General features: G+C 41.0%; 2 protein-coding genes across 3 annotated transcripts in view; one reads left to right on the plus strand and one right to left on the minus strand.

Annotated features, from left to right (window-relative positions):
* Nucleotides 1-3,196, minus strand: part of eipr1 (EARP complex and GARP complex interacting protein 1) — a 62,797-nt gene extending 59,601 nt beyond the window's left edge. Inside the window, exons 1-2 of the mRNA XM_071471101.1 lie at nucleotides 3,007-3,196; nucleotides 2,778-2,861 (exon numbers count right to left, since the gene is read on the minus strand). Coding sequence (XP_071327202.1) covers nucleotides 2,778-2,861; nucleotides 3,007-3,048 — 126 coding nt within the window. The 5' untranslated portion in view covers nucleotides 3,049-3,196. The remainder of the gene's footprint in view (nucleotides 1-2,777; nucleotides 2,862-3,006) is intronic.
* Nucleotides 3,197-3,271: 75 nt separating this feature from the next.
* trappc12 (trafficking protein particle complex subunit 12) overlaps nucleotides 3,272-16,655 on the plus strand; it is a 37,566-nt gene continuing 24,182 nt past the window's right edge. For both annotated transcript variants that reach the window (XM_071471099.1, XM_071471100.1), the window contains exons 1-3: nucleotides 3,272-3,395; nucleotides 3,852-5,174; nucleotides 6,422-6,538. In XM_071471099.1, coding sequence (XP_071327200.1) covers nucleotides 3,861-5,174; nucleotides 6,422-6,538 — 1,431 coding nt within the window. In that variant the 5' untranslated portion in view covers nucleotides 3,272-3,395; nucleotides 3,852-3,860. The remainder of the gene's footprint in view (nucleotides 3,396-3,851; nucleotides 5,175-6,421; nucleotides 6,539-16,655) is intronic.

Here is a 16,655-nt window from a genome sequence, read left to right on the forward strand (position 1 = left end):
AATTAGACTTTTTGAGAACACAACACAAATGATTAATATATTAATTAATACATTAATATTAATAAGACAAGTTTTAAGTTCGTTATCATGCATCAATTAAGATGTATCATGTTATCATGTAGGCTATCAATTAACCAGAGTCTATAAATATGTATATATTTTTCATTTCCCTTTCAGCAGATGAATGTACCAACAGCCTTCAAGTGTCAAACTCACATAAATCATGTTGCACAGTAAAGTTCGATTATTACGCTCGTAAATATTGAACTCGTTGGCATCAGGACGAGCAAGGCAAGCAGTGTTTGACCAGTTAAAGCTTAAATTAGACATCACTTAGAACGATACTGATGTGGAAATGATATCTCTCCTTACATCTGATCTCAGAACAGCTTTGTGTCCCATAGAGGCTCTGAAGCCTGTTTGCATTCATCATATAATTTACTGCCCTCTTGTGGTGGCAACAGGTTATTGTCTCTGGAGGCAGGTTTGACTTCACCTGTTGTAACCATAGTTTCTGTCATTTTCGTGACCCTCTCTGCGGGTTAAGGGTTAAGAGGCAGCAGTAGCAAGTGAACTTATCATCTCTGTGCAAGATCTGCAGTAAGTTTGAGAAGTCTGAGACAGACCATTTCTACAGGAGTGGCGCAGCTCCTTTCAGGAATGGCTCAGAGCACAGGTTGCCTAATACTTTTAAAGTAACATTGGGATTTTGACAGTAGCATGGGCACAAAGGCCATGGTGGGTGTACAATGATCTTCTGGACATCATGGACAGAGGGAGTGATGCCTAAATCGGTTGTCTTGGGGACGTGGCCTCTGGGAGTGCACATTGGAATTATCTAATGACTTGGCTCCAAAAATAGTGTGAACAAAATCACTGAGGTATTGGTAGGGACATTTCACTCCTCCCAAAATGCAATGCAAACCTATGCCCTTGCTTTTATTGAAGATTGAAAATATTGGCCTTGAGATGGCAACCACCACATTGCCTGGCTTGGCAATAGTGGACCAAGTCTTCTCTTGAACTTATCCTGATTGAGGGTTCTGTGGCCCGAATGCATGCAGCCAAGTATAAAGGCCGCATATTGTAGAAAGTAAGATTTCTTTATCTTTTTTGATTATAAAGCAGGTCTAGGTTCTACATTAATACTGTGAAAGTATCAAAGCCTTAGTCCACAGAGAAATGCACACAGCCTGTATTCAGAAACTGAGCCTTAAAACCAGCCATCAGGACTTCTGGAACTTTGTGATGTCACAACAAAGTAGCCATCGCTCTCAGCCATGACCCAAGCCCTGCCCATCCGGATCCACTGTCCAGCCTTGTAGGATTTGGTTTCTCTGAGTGTTTACCTGAAATCAGCTGTATTTCTATTCCATCACTCAGAAATCAATCAGCCAATCAGCAGAGAAGCTTGGTGAGAAGAAAGACTCTGAGCCTCTGTTGTTGCTATAGAGCTCCAGAGAGAAGCCTGAGAGAGGGGATGGATGACTACATTGAGATTGTTTTTGGTACTTAACACCACAAATATATCTTCTTATGGATTTCAAAACTTCAAATAAAACGTATAAGTTTAAATTTGGGACCTTTAAGATTCTCTGGGCATGGGATGCTGCTTATTATTTGGTTGAGGAGAGAGTGCAGCATGAGTGCCAGTTTTGTTTTTGTGAGGAGAGATCTGGTCGCCATTTGGGAAGAGGGGAAGTACTATATTTATATATGCCATTCTTTATATATAACCTTACACTAAGGGGGAGTGGTGTATAATGTTTCTCTCCTATAATTGTCTAAAAAAAAAGTTTATACAGTACTGTGTTTCTAGACAACTCAGTTTTATGTCTTTATTGATTGTATTCCATTCAGATTCTGAATGAGGGTTTTTTGCTGCCATCTGATTGCACCTGTAATACTGTATTCTTCCTACATATTTTTTGAGTGACAAGATGCCCTTATTAACCATGTGTGTCCCAAAGAGCTCTGATAAACTCCCACACACTTACGGTCTTTATGTTCACTTAGGCGCTGTGTCAACTACCAGAAATACATGTATATCACACAATAGTCCTCTATTTAGGACTATTTATGCAGTTGTGACTACTTTTTACAGTTTGCAGGACTAAGCCCTATTTTATATTAATACAACACCTCCCTGTCAAACACAGGCAAACATGGCCCCCAACAGACATTCACAGAAATCATGGTATCATGTTGACCCATACCATGCTCTCCTCCAGAAACTTCAAAATCATCTTTGACTGTCATTTTAATTTTAAACCCAAGGTGATCCAAGAGGTTATTTGGACATGCTTTTAACATTTCACAGATATTTGTAAAACAAGTCATGTCTGTTTGCCTCTACCTTGGAGAAAGGTATTTATGACTTTTTATCTTCTTGTCTTGAGTACTGTTATTGCCCTCATTCTATATTTCATTTCATACTACTGTGAAAAAGAATGTTATCACCTGCAGTTGTTTAAAAATGCAGCTGTTCAATTAAGAGAGGACATAACCCCCATTTTGTTTTCTAGTTTCCACACATGGTAGGATTTTATCCATTGTTAATAATTCCTGAGTCCAGCAGACGCAGCATCATGTATCTCTCATGAAGAAGACAAGGTAGTGCAGCAGACAGCAGGACATTTGCACAACACTTCATTCATATTATTATCAAAAGGCAAACAGCTAAAAGCTGCACAGGCATGCAAACTACCACTATGAAATAAATGAGCCTGCCTCCTGTTAAAAAAAACTTCCCTTCCATCTTTACATGTTTGTCTCACCTGGTTGTCAAATTTCAGAGACTGTGTCCCCACAAGGAAACGGATGGCGTCTGTTTCAGCAGTCTGGGCGGTGAGGGCCCTCGCCTGCAGAGCGGATACAGGAGAACATCACTGTCCATTCACACAAACACGTTTTAATGAGCGCTGTCAGGATAGAACAGAGCTAATGCTGGCTGTCACGGAAATAGTCCTGAATGGTGTGACAATGTAGCATCAATGTGTAGGCTACCTGAAATTCGAGACCATAAATGACAGGGGCGTCGTCCTCCATTTTCAGTCTGTCAGTGGAATTGACGTTTTATTGTCCTTTTAAAAATGACGTCTTACGGTGAAAACACTAAAAAAAACCGGCTATTAAAAGTAATTGTGCTACGGACTGTGCAAAACACAACACAGCAGCCGCACTTCCGCGATTTAAAAACTGGAGAATAAAGAAGCGTGTGACTATTATACGTAACGACAGTCGTGCAACGTTGTCTAGGCCATTATTAGTACGTAGAAGAAGTCAAGAATACCAAAAACCACGGCGGCATGAAGTTTGTCCGCTGTGGAGCACCGTACATGTAGCTTTCCTGTGGAACTCTATGGTGAAACCTATAGCTGTTTGTCTGTAGTAAGGTAAGAAGCATAATTGTGTTTGTGTTTCAGTTACTTGTCTGCTATTGCGTAGTGGAATGGATAACACGGTAGTGTGTTTATTGCTTTTTAATGCTTTTTAAAGATCGGCTATTGGTGAAGTGTGAATGTGACATTTACAACCAGCTGCTCAGCCAAGTTAGCCTACTGTAGCTCACCGGCTAATGTAGCCTTAGCAAGACAGCTTTTATCAAACAAACATCAGTCCCCGAGATCCCGGTTTACGGCTGTTTCATGATAGGGCTTTAATCAGACTTGCTCATTCTCTGTAGCCGTACCTCGATGCTGACAGTAAGCGCATGCAAAAATTAGCGTTTGCTTACACGGACAGGAAGTGACTAAGACAGCTGTGTAGTGTTTTGCAAGAATACTTTTCAGTAACTGTTGACACTACATTAAAAAGGTGGTAACATTTATTTCTGTGTTTTCATTGTGAAGAGAAGTAAGATGGATAGTGGGGAAGCTCCTGCTCAGCGGCCAGTCACCTTGGACATCACAGTGGAGGATGTAGACATAGATGCTCCAGCTCCCCTGGAGCCCAGTGCCAGCCATACCCCTTCCAGAGACAATGTCCTACCCCAGGAAGACAGTATCGACCTGGGCGGGGAGTTTGCCTCCCCCCAGGAGGACAGCAATGCCACACCATCAGAAAGCCTGATGGACAAGCTCAATGACCAGATGATGGAGAGCGTCATGATTTCTGACTCACCCAATAACAGTGAGGAGAATGACATGGCTCCTATTGACTCTTTTTTGGATGGAGTGGAGGAGGAGAATGCAGGAGAGACCTCAGAAGACAAAGAGGAACAAAGTGACACTGGACAGAATACAACTGAGATTAACATTTTAGTGGAGGAGCAGGAGAAAGATGGTTCTGAAGAGGATGTAGAAGAGGATACAAAGAAGCAGACAGACACAGAAGAGCAAGCCACAGCCTGTGTTTCACCTCAAGATGACACACAGAGTACATCTGATCTTAAAGGTGAGGAACCAACACCACACACAGCCAGAGGGCTTAGTTCAAACGATGAGCCTGTGCCAGTGTGCACCATATTCAGCCATGGCAGCCAGCCAAAGTCTTTGGTGCCTGATGGCTTCCAGCCGACCCTCATCAAGTCCCCTAGCTTTAGCATGGGGAGCGGCGGGGGAAGTGAGGAGGCAGCAACCCCCAGCAAGCTGACAGCCCCCCTTGTGTGCCAGCCCAGCCCCAGCCTCAGTAAGTTCTTCACTGACAATGGACAGACCAATCCAGCGTCTGACTTCTTTGATTCCTTTACTGCCCCCTCCTCCTTCATCTCTGTTTCCAACCCCAACGCAGAGATCACTCCTGGTGCCAGTCCTGCACCCATAACCCCCGACCGCCAACTCTCTTCCACTTCCTCATCCATCTCCACCACCGGAGGGCCTTTGGACTCTGGTACTCTCTCCCACAGCACAGTGATTGGCCCTGCCCCTACCGAAACAACCACCAAGCCCCAACCTCCTCCACCCCAAACAGTCCCAGCTCCAACTCAAGCCCATGCCACAGCCCCAGCCGCTCAGCCGCAACCATTCAACCAGCTCCAAGCTGTATTCTCGGGCAACGACGATCCGTTTGCAACAGCACTGAGCCTGAGTGAGGTGGACAGACGCCATGATGCCTGGCTGCCATCTGAGGAGACCAGGAAGGTGTTGATCTGTGTGGCCACCCAGCAATACAGCCCAGCCTACACAGAGACCAACAGACTCACCATGCCTGGACTCAAGTTTGACAACCTGCAGGTAGGACGAGCACAGTTTATTTTACAACATGTGTCCTAAGGAAGCCCTAAGAGAAAGTTCCCCTTACAGTATGTTAAAATGGCACTACATTAATTTTACTCGTGAAGTTAACTTTACCTGTCATGGGTATTAGAACTCAGCCTGTGAAAACAGGTGTATAATTTCCTCTCTGACTCTACAGAGAGCTCTTTAAAAAAGGAGCCCTGTCACCCAAAATCACGTTAGAAGTCCTTTACTTAAATGTGAATGCATATATTTAATTTGACAATTATTCAATGTTATTGTTAGTTATAGATCATTTAATAAATTGATGATTGGCATTGTGCAGAATTGTGTTGTTTAAATTAGGAAAAAATGGCAAATGTTACTTAAAGTCTCTGCTAAGATGAGATTTGATATAAATTGCTATTATTACTGTGATATATGGCTGCGGCTAATTAATATTTTCAGTATTGATTAATAACACAGTACTTTGTATATGTGTGTGTGTGTATATGTACACACACATATGGTATCAACAGCAAATTGTTACATTTTTGCTAAATTAAACAAACATAAGTTATCAGAATTTTTGCAGATTAATTTTCTGACAATCACCAGAACCACAGTGGTTTCAGGCAGCAGCCTTTCTCCTGCTCTTGCACATTACACAGTGTGGAGACAGTTAGCTATATCATGTTTTTTTTCTCATAAACGTCCTCTGAGCTCTTTCAATAGCAACATTTTTCCATAATAACAACCCTGATGAAGCAACACTTTACTTATTTATTCGGCTGAATCTTATGTTGTGCGTCCACCTCTCAGCTCAGATTGTGTTCATTATCCCATCAGAATGTGTTTGAATGCCTGCTTGAATAAATGAATAAAACTCATGTATGTTTTCGTCATCCTGGTGTTTTTACCTATGAACAACCAGTTTTCAACAAACAAATTAGAGCTACTCCAAATTTGAATTCAATATATCATTTTATGCAGTGTGTTTTTTTTTCTTCCATTCCTCTTGGTTATTGTTTGTATTGTCTGTGATTCTTTTCAAACTCGGGGATGCCCAGATTAAAGCTTTTTTTTTTTGCCCCCCAAGCCACTTTATTTAATGCAGAGTAACAACCAACAGCAAATCATGATCTGATATTTTGAAATCTTGCAGTTAGTGTTGCAGGTTCTTAATATAAATACAGCATTAAACTCTGAAGTGTCTTGATTTGAAATTCTTGATTTCCCATTGAATTCAAACGTGTTTTATGCAGGGCGATGCTGTGAAAGACCTAATGCTTCGTTTCCTGGGAGAGCAGGCAGCCATGAAGCGTCAGGTTCTCACTGCCAACTCTGTGGAGCAGTCCTTCACAGGCCTCAAACAGCTCATCGTAAGTCACCCACTCCACTTTTTAGTGCATGTGTAATTTGCAAATATTCTGTTCTGAGGTTCAGGAACATAATTCATTGTGAAATCAACTCATTTTTCCTAATTTTGTCTGCATTTGCAAGATTTGCATGCAGTTAAAACAACTTGTTAGCTTGGCAGTTTATTATTGACCTTGGAAACAGCTGTTCACAGAATCCACTTACTCACTTGTGCTAGAGCTTTGGGCTTGGTTACACTGTCCTTATCAGCAGATGAATTTTGCCCGGTAGACATTTTCAACATTTTCGTGATTCTCAACATCTACATTTCCATGACAACTGAGCTATCTTTAGCACCCAGTGAAGACCAGGATAATGCATGAGCATGTTAAGCCCAATTTTATACTAATAGCAGATTTCATACCACAGGCAATTTTAGGGAATATACACAAAATAAAAAAGAAAAGAAGGAGAAAAAAGATACAAACCTGTCGTAGGGTTTTAATGTCTTTACACCACAAATTTTGACAGTGGCCGCCTTCCCCACCAAACATACATACTTCACACACATTCATATCATATTCAGTGGGCTAAACCTGCACCAAAACATGGCTGATTCAAATCATTAGTTGGAAGAGCACCTGAACCCCATGTTGCTCTGCAGGTGCACTGAGCTGTAATGTACCTTGTGTCATGCTACTCAGCAACTCTTTAACAGCTAAAAAGCATCGCCCTGGTGCTTTCCAGGAACAGTCATCTTCTGGAGGTAAATGACAAAAGCAGTGGCAGATTACCACAGCCTAGCATCCTGTGGTTTCTGCAGCTTGTCTGACCTTTTGACATTCAGGGACTCCATTGAAACTGCCGTGTGGTTAGGCCTGACTGAAAACAGGGAATCATCTGTCCCATTCCCCTGGATGTTATATTTCCTCTTATACCAAGCTTCGGTCTTTATGACCATGCGGTCTCATCTCATTCCCTTTTCCCGCTGCTATTTATCTCCTCTCCTCATGTGTTTCCTCCATCATCATTTCTGACCCACAAATGACCCTGAGAGACAGTTGTTATTTAAAACATATATACAGCAGCAGCAGCAGACAGTGTGATGGAGAGAGGGGGAAGAGGAGAGGAGGGGTGGAGTAGAAAGGTGGCTATCCACTCGGCTCACAAGTTCTTTTCTCCTGCTGTGCCCATGTATTATGCATGGGATTGCTGTGCATATTTCAAGGGCCTTCTGGACTTGGTGAATACACACACACGCACACACACACACACACACACACACACACACACACACACACACACACACACACACACACACACACACACAAGATGGTACTTTCAGTTTGCAGTCAACTGCACTGTGTGTGTGTGTGTGTGTGTGTGTGTGTGTGTGCGCGTGCTTGTGCTTGTGCTTGTGTAAGAGGGTCACACACACTGTCTGCCAATTGGTGTGGGTGGCTCCCTGGAGCAAGAGGCAGAAGAAAGGAGAAAGACGGTAAGCCAGAAAGGTAACATAGGCCTACAGGAGAGATGTCACAGAATGACAGGCAAAAAAGAAAGAAAGAGAAAGCAATGTTGTGAGAGATATGGAGGCAGAGAAGGGCTTCAACTGGCCCCAAGCACATACACAGGCACAATTTTGGTTGTGTGTGTGTGTGTGCACAGGGCTTCTATATGTGGGAACTTGTAGGCACCTTGCGACTTGATTTCTGGATTATTTGAAGTAAATTAATATGAACATAGCCGACCTCTGAATCACCAAATAAAAAATTTAAAAAAGAAGCTTCATTTTAGAATTAAAATCAATTTAATTTAGCCATAGAAGTTATAAGTTAGTTATTTCTAGTAAGTTCTCAAGGCATTTAGTTGGGAATCACTGAAAACTAAACCTAAATTTGGAAGCAACAACAGCCTGCTGTTTCTCCTCCTGCTACAGGTGGAAATGGAAATGTTTGCATGGAAATAGTTGTTTGTCACAGCTTGGTCGATTTTTATCCTCACCTTTTACAGCTGAGAAATAAACTTGTCGTTGCTCTCTGACAAAGATATATCTTTGACATTCATCTGCTGCAGTTTTTTTGGCTACTGGTAGACATAAACTGATATATTTGTAATCTTATACCAGCTGGGCAGATTTATTGGTCTAGCTCTACGTCCATGTGTTTTTACAGCAGATGATGCAGGTCACATTCTTCTTTCTTACTCCAACATACTGAACGAAACGTAGTTGTTTTAAGCCTACTTGCATCATCATCATGAGACAACAAATAATTTGGAATAATTGTGATATTGATTTGAAGTCATATCGCCCAGCCCTAAAATAAACTTTCCTTTCTTGCACTGTTTTGCTAAAACACTGGTTAAAATTCTGCTTTTTTTCTTACATTCATTAAAAACACATCTTTAGCTACCAGTCTGTTTATTGACACACAAAAATGATTGGAAAATATTAGTTATTAGTGTGCATTTTTGTGCATATGCTAGGTTAGAGTTGGAAGATGGAACATGAGGACCAGTGCCCCCCAAGAGGTTTTTCAGCAGGTGGCATAAGAGATGACATGATCTCCCCCGTAGTTGCTAAGGACCTAGTGCAAAGGGAAGAACAATGAGGCGGTTACATTATCCATTGGCGACAAAAGTGGTTTCCTCCACTGAGGGCTGCTTCACATAAGATAATGAAACTACATCAAAAATAACAGTAGAAATGGACAGAAACCATAGAAGTTCTGTGGTCTCTCAAAAACTGATTGACTTCCTGAATCCGGAATCCCAATACTATATCCACACTAAACCAGCATTTTTACATCAGAAACCAGAGCTTTTTCTCCAGATTGGATTTATATTCATGTACAATATACAGTAACAAAAACGAATGCTGGCTCACAATAAATAGCTTAGTACTGTCGATGTCTCAGCGTACTTTCCTTAAGGTTATCCATCATTCACTGTCAGGAGCATTTATCTATACACCTTTACGACAAGATTGAGAAGCTCAAAGAAAAATTGAGTAGCTCTGCTATTCGCAAACCAAAAATAGGAAGCACAATCCAAAAGACAGTGACTCTTTCAGACAAATAACCTTTCCTGCATTGTAGCTCTTTGTTATATTTTTGAATGCCAGTAATTTTGAATTGCTGTTCATGTTGGCTGGTTTGCACACTCCACACTTATTTGTTCTTTCTTTGTCATTATTATTTTTTTTTTAGATATTTTTTTTGGGGCATTTTTTGCCTTTATTGACAGGACAGTAGAGAGTGACAGGAAAGGGGCAGAGAGAGGGGGAATGACACACAGGAAAGAGTCGGGCCGCCCCTTCTTTGTTATTATTAACAGACAAATTTAACCCCTTAGCTGGCTAGCTAATGTTAGCTACCCAGCAGGGACAGACTGAAGATAGTGGAATCCACCCACTGTTCACTCAACTTCCACGGCATCGAACTCATAGCTAGAAGTTTGTGTTTAGTAAACACAAACCAAGAGCTCAGATCGGTGTGCAGTCATTTTTCAGTCTTGTGGATGCGGTCTTCAGATTCACAACAAGCTAGCCAGTCAGCTAAGCGTCCTGATTTATGTCATTACTGAAACTGCAGCAGGTCCACAGACTAACTATTAATGTAACATTTTACGGTACTGTCATTACTCAAGGCGACTCATAAAGTCAGCTATCATCTACATCTACATCTACTATTTAACTTATAATAACCTTTTTTTGTGCGTGAAACACTTACATGTAGCCATTGCATGGACATAACATTTAGCACAGATGAACATGTTTACTGAAGAAAGGCAAAGGTTGATCTTGGAATTTATTTGTTTATTTATTATGATGATTATTATTTTATTTTATTTTTTTTACTCCAACCCTTAACCAAATTGTTGGTTAAGCTGCTGATTACTTCACAGTTAATCAATGAGTAATTTAGTCTGTGTAATATTTAAAAAAAAAAAAAAAATTGGGGGGAAAAAATGCCATTCACAATTTACCTGCCCGCAATAATGCCTTCAATTTGTTTGTTTGTTGTGCAACCAACATTACTGGGATCAAAAGACAATCAATTGACTTTTATATAAGATAAACTGAACACTTAAACATTTGAGCTGGAAGCCGGAAACAGAGAATGGTTGGCATTTTACCTTGAAAATGTCTGAGACAATTTATTATCAAAATAAAAAAAATGTTGGTGCCTTGGACCTCATTGAAACAATGCTCAATTTTTCCTGAAAACTGTTGAAATTTAAAAGAAAAGGCCTGAATTCTTGCTTATTCTACAAAGATCTTCTAAAATGGCCTGGACAAATTGATTGGTACCCCTTAGAAGTATAAGTAAGTAGACTGTAGTGATATTTCAAGCAGACTATTGTGTTCAGTTACTATCTATCCCAAGAAATGGCTGGAAGAGCAAAACAGATCCCAGACAGAAAAGAAGGACGGTTTAAATGGTGAAAAAAAAAAAACGTCTCATGGTCAGCACTCGACTCTAGGAGAGATTAGTCTCTTTATATACTCTCAGGCTTACATGGCTGTCCTATGGCTTCCAGAGCGCAGTGACGTACATATATTAGCACCAGGATAGATGGCTACCGTCTAGCTGTCAGACTGAGTTGAGTGAGTGGGCTTACATTGAGGCCTTGGGCAAAATGGTGCACGTCCTCATTGTCCTCACGCCACTCATCATTTCCATTTGTTTCAGCATTATCAGCCTGCTTCAGGTCACAGTTATAGTTCATTTAATTGTATGACAGAAGACGGAGTTGTTGGCGTGTAGATTTTAGGACACAAAAATGTTTCCCCACCATTCCCAGGATCCACCTGGAAGTCTCAAATGACAATCGTGACTTCTCATCTATTACATCATGCTCTTTCAGAAATTGACAAGCTAACTCCCCTCCTCAAGCCTAACAACCAGTAATCATTGTGGAGAAGTGCCACAAGGAAAACTTCAAAACAGACACAAGTTCACCTCCAAAATCAAGGTATAGCAGTGTCCAATCACACCATACACCAGCTTCTGAATGAAGGCAAATGTATTTGTATAGCACATTATCATGAACAGAGGTCATTCAGTTTGCTTAACAGAAATAAACGAAGCAGAAAACGGGATCCATGAGTATTACACACAATATACAGTATGCATTACACATATGTATATTCTAATAATCAACCAAAACACACAGCAGTATACCAGCAAAAGGCAAGCACTGCAAGTTCAACAGGAATGCAGATGATGCTGGTTTCAACACAGAAAAACAGCTACGCATATGATTTTTCAGGAAGGAAGTTTTTTGGTGAGAAACACTGAATGTATAGAGACACGTGATCCTTAAGGTGTTTTACAATAAAAAGAATAGTTTGTACAGATTCCTAGGAAGTTTATCTTTTTTTTACCAGTGCTTGGCCATTGCCAAATGAACCATAATTCTAGTTTGATATCGCCAAGATCAAGTCAAGTGAAGTCACAGGAAAAAAAGTTTTCTCACGTAACTGTGAGTGTGACGATACAAAATGTGTCTTATATTTTGTATTATCTTTATAAGTCTTTTATTTAATTATAAACTGCATTACAAACCCATGAAAAAGCCTTGGAATTTCCTCGAGTTACATTTAGACACCAAGACAGTTGTACTCCTTTTACGCGTCTTATTGCGAAGTAGCATGTGATGTCATCAGGTCCTCACCACAGAGGAATCACCATAGTCTGTTTTTTCAAGACCAGGAAAGCATGTATAGTTTAATACTTGTGATCCAAAAGGTCAGAGTGAGCTACAGAGCAAAAACACCTCAATAAAGCAGATGATTCCCAACAAAGGGCCTCAAGCTGAAGGACATCGCTTGACACTGGAGGGCCAACCAATCCTGCTCCTTCACGAGGAGCCAAGTTTGGCCCTGATGAGAGCAGCTGCCACGTGATGGCTTTGCTGACCTAATAATGATCATTGAATCACTCCCACTGATGAATGGATCAGACACCATCTGCCATGTCCATAAACAACCAACTACTCGCGTTTACATCTGACTTGCAAATAAATTGCAAAATTTCGCAAACTTCAAAGATCATGCAAACTCATAGATCAAAGCTGTCATAGGTGATGTAGCTCACTGAGCTGGGAGGGGAAGTTGAAATTTAGTAAATGAGAGTTTGTGCACAAGCAGAATGCACACACGCGCACACACACACACACACACACATGTCACTTACTCATATAAAGTCAGAGAAGTGGAAATGTCAGTAAGCCTGTAGCCATTAAAAGTGTGGCCTGCTGAAGCTTGGTGCTTGTCAAGACATCTGATCAATCAATCTGCTAATACCTTACTGTACACACTCAGTGCACGTGTGTACATGCACTGTACATACACATACACTGAATGTGCACAGTAAGGTATTGGCTGACAATTGGCTGAAAGATATTTCATGTCATTCACTGTTAGTTGTCAGCTGTTGTGTTTTGTTGATGGCCTTTTTCTTGAATAATAATGATGAGCTCATAGAGCTTCATTCTGCTGTGTGACATCCTTCTATCTGTGAGATAGAACGAGGTTTAGATTGGGGTCAGGGTTAGGTTCCTTCTTAAGCCTTCAGTCATGATGTTTCAGGAAAGGGGCCAGGCAATGCTTTTTGTCCACAAGTGCCCTCACAAAGATAGAAGTGTGTGTGTGTGTGTGTGTGTGTGTGTGTGTGTGTGTGTGTGTGTGTGTGTGTGTGTGTGTGTGTGTGTGTGTGTGTGTGTGTGTGTGTGTGTGTGTGTTGCAGAGCTTTGCCATGAGCTGGCAGAATGAGTCATGCTGCAGAGCCAGAGTGTGACTGCACCCACAGCCACCACCACACTCCCCCTGTTCGAACATATACGCACACACACACGCACACATGCATAGTGAATGAGAATGCCAGTATTGTGAAGGTTTTGAAATGTAATAGGTTACAGATTCATACTTACCCTGTTAAAAAATGTAATATGCAGCTGGTTCAATTATTTCATCAAAGTAATGTAACTTTTGATTTTTATTACTACTAGTTCCTTTAATTTAATCTGTGGAATTTTCACAACCTAACAACCTGTCCAAGTTCATATTTAGTGAAATCACAATGCTTGATTTAGTTAGTCAGTGTTATTAGACCTCACACCTGTCACCCATCCGACCAGCGGTGCCCACAGATACACCAACAGAAGGCGTTCCAGCACAGCCAAAAGATGCAAAGCAAAAGAATGAATGTTGTATTTTTCCCTGAAAACTTTTTTAATGAAAAGAATACACTCACTGTCCACTTTATTAGGTTCACCTTGCTAGTACTGGGTTGGACCCATTTTTGCTTTCAGAACTGCCTTAATTCTTTGTGGCATAGATTGAACAAGGTGCTGGTAACATTCCTCAGAGATTTTGGTCCATGTTGACATGACAGCATCACACAGTTGCTGCAGATTTGTCGGCTGCACATCCACGATGCGAATCTCCCGTTCCACCACATCCCAAAGGTTCTCTGTTGGACTGAGATCTGGTGACTGTGGAGGACATTTGAGTTCAGTGAACTCATTGTCATGTTCAAGAAACCAGTTTGAGATGATCTGAGCTTTCTGACATGGTGCATTATCCTGCTGGAAGCAGCATCAGAGGATGGTACACTGTGGTCATAAAGGGATGGACATGGTCAGCAACAATACTCAGGTAGGCTGTGGTGTTTAAACAATGCGTAGTTGGTACTAAGGGGCCCAAAGTGTGCCAAGAAAATATCCCCCACACCATTACACCACTACCATCAGCCTGAACCGTTGACACAAGACAGGATGGATCCATGCTTTCTTGATGTTGACCTCTGACCCTACCATCCGAATGTTGCAGCAGAAACTGAGACTCATCAGACCAGGCAACATTTTTCCAATCTTCTATTGTCCAGTTCTGGTGAGTCTGTGTGAACTGTAGCCTCAGTTTCCTGTCCTGTAGCTGACAGGAGTGGCCCCTGGTGTGGTCCTCTGCTGCTGTAGCTTCTGCTTCAAGGTTCGACGTGTTGTGCGTTCAGAGATGCTCTTCTGCAGACCTTGGTTGTAACGAGTGGTTATTTGAGTTACTGTTGCCTTCCTATCAGCTTGAAGCAGTCTGGCCATTCTCCTCTGACCTCTGACATCAACGAGGCATTTACACCCAGAGAACTTCAGCTCACTGGTTATTTTCTCTTTTTCAGACCATCCTCTGTAAATCCTGGAGATGGTTGTGCGGGAAAATCCCAGTAGATCAGCCGTTTCTGAAATACTCAGACCAGCCCGTCTGGCACCAACAACCATGCCACGTTCACAGTCACTTAAATCACCTTTCTTCTCCTTTCTGATGCTCGGTTTGAACTTCTGCAGGTCGTCTTGACCATGTCTACATGCCTAAATGCATCGAGTTACTGCCATGTGATTGGCTGATTAGATATTTGGTTTAACGAGCTGTTGAACAGGTGTACCTAATAAAGTGGCCGATGAGTGTATATTCAGATGTAATCACTAACATTTTGATTAGTAACTGTAATTTAATTACAATCCCATTGCATGTACGTAGTCACCCCCTACACTGAATATGCTCACAAGACATCACAGCCTTGAGAAGAGTCTCCATCCACACTCTCTCTCTCTCTCTCTCTCTCTCTCTCTCTCTCTCTCTCTCTCTCTCTCTCTCTCTCTCTCTCTCTCTCTCTCTCTTCTCTTTGTATGTCTCTCTCTCCGCTCACATAGTGAATGTGGACACTCAGCCTCTGTAGGAGAGCTGCCATTACACACATAGAAACACACAACTTCTCTCTGATGAGTCTTCATGTAGCTTTCATGTGACTTGCTTTTATTGGGCTTACTGTAGCACTGCAGCACATTGCTGAGAATCACATTCAGAAATATCCTCAATATATATTTGGTAAAATACTTGGGAACAGCCCCAAACCTTCTGCTTTCATGTCATTTTAAAGAACTGTGTGGAAAATCATCATACATGTAAAGCAAGCAGGGCTATAACTAAGGATTTTTTTCAATATCAGTTATTCTGTTTAATTATTTTAAATCATTTCAACATTTAATAAACTGGAACCAAAGAATGTTTGGTGTGTTTTCTTGATAAATGACTTCAGTGATTAAGCTATATCATAACTGTTTACTTACTTTCTCTCCATCAGTCGATAAATCGTTTCAGAGATATAAAAACCTGTAAAATTTAAAAAGAACAGGAACTGTTGGAAGCAAAAAAGTGAGAAAATGTAATATGATGAAATGATTTTGCATAAGGCTTTGTAAATTCAGTTAGTGTTCTCAATGTCGATTAGGTAAGCAATTACAACAATTCCAAACAATTAGGCCACATTTTTGTCAACCTGTTTACATGGACTCGATGGACTAATTTACACCTGTTTGACTCTGTTGAATTATTAATTGTCTCTAATTGAGTCAGTCTTCATCCTCATCAAAATCACATTTCTTAGAACTTAGAACTGTCTTAGAACTGTTAAAATTGTTCTCACCAACTTAATTCCCAAAATCTGGAAACATGGCCACATCACTACAACTAAAGTCCAGCAGAGCAAGAAACACAAGCAGGCAGACGGGGTGTAAACAAACCCCCGGGTTAGCCAAACCTACTTGAAAGAAGAAACAAAGCTGAAATGAAAAATTATTCTCTAAACCTTCTGTTGTAAACATTTATCACGGCTTACCAACAGATTTTCTGGTTTACTTTTGACCAACAGCCCTTTTGCACAACAAACATTTTGTTGTCATAGTAAGAACTAATTCAGCTAAATGGAATGCAGCCATCATTCACATCTGTACTTTTCCAACTAACACTCATAAAAATCTCTTCATTCAAAAGAAACTGCATACTTAGCCTTGTTGCAGGGACAGTTTTCCTGTGCAAGGAGCAATTATTACTGACATTTCAGGTGTATTCACTGCTTTCATTGTTATCTCCAGTAAAATGCTTCAGATAATCTGTCTTTGCTCTTGGCTTGTTCACAGTCTGTCTGATTGTCTCACTGCTTGTCTTTCTAGCACCGCTGGACTTTGATGGTGTTATGCCACTGTATCCCACATCATACTTTGACTAGAACGATGGTATTATGAATGGCCACAACTATGAAAATAAGTGATGCCAAACCAATCCTTTGTAATAATAGGGAAAAA

Source organism: Trachinotus anak, unplaced genomic scaffold (genome assembly GCF_046630095.1).
Source record: "Trachinotus anak isolate AG129_WGS33_773 ecotype Australia unplaced genomic scaffold, CSIRO_AGI_Tana_v1 ptg000033l, whole genome shotgun sequence".
NCBI classification, from domain to species: domain Eukaryota; kingdom Metazoa; phylum Chordata; class Actinopteri; order Carangiformes; family Carangidae; genus Trachinotus; species Trachinotus anak.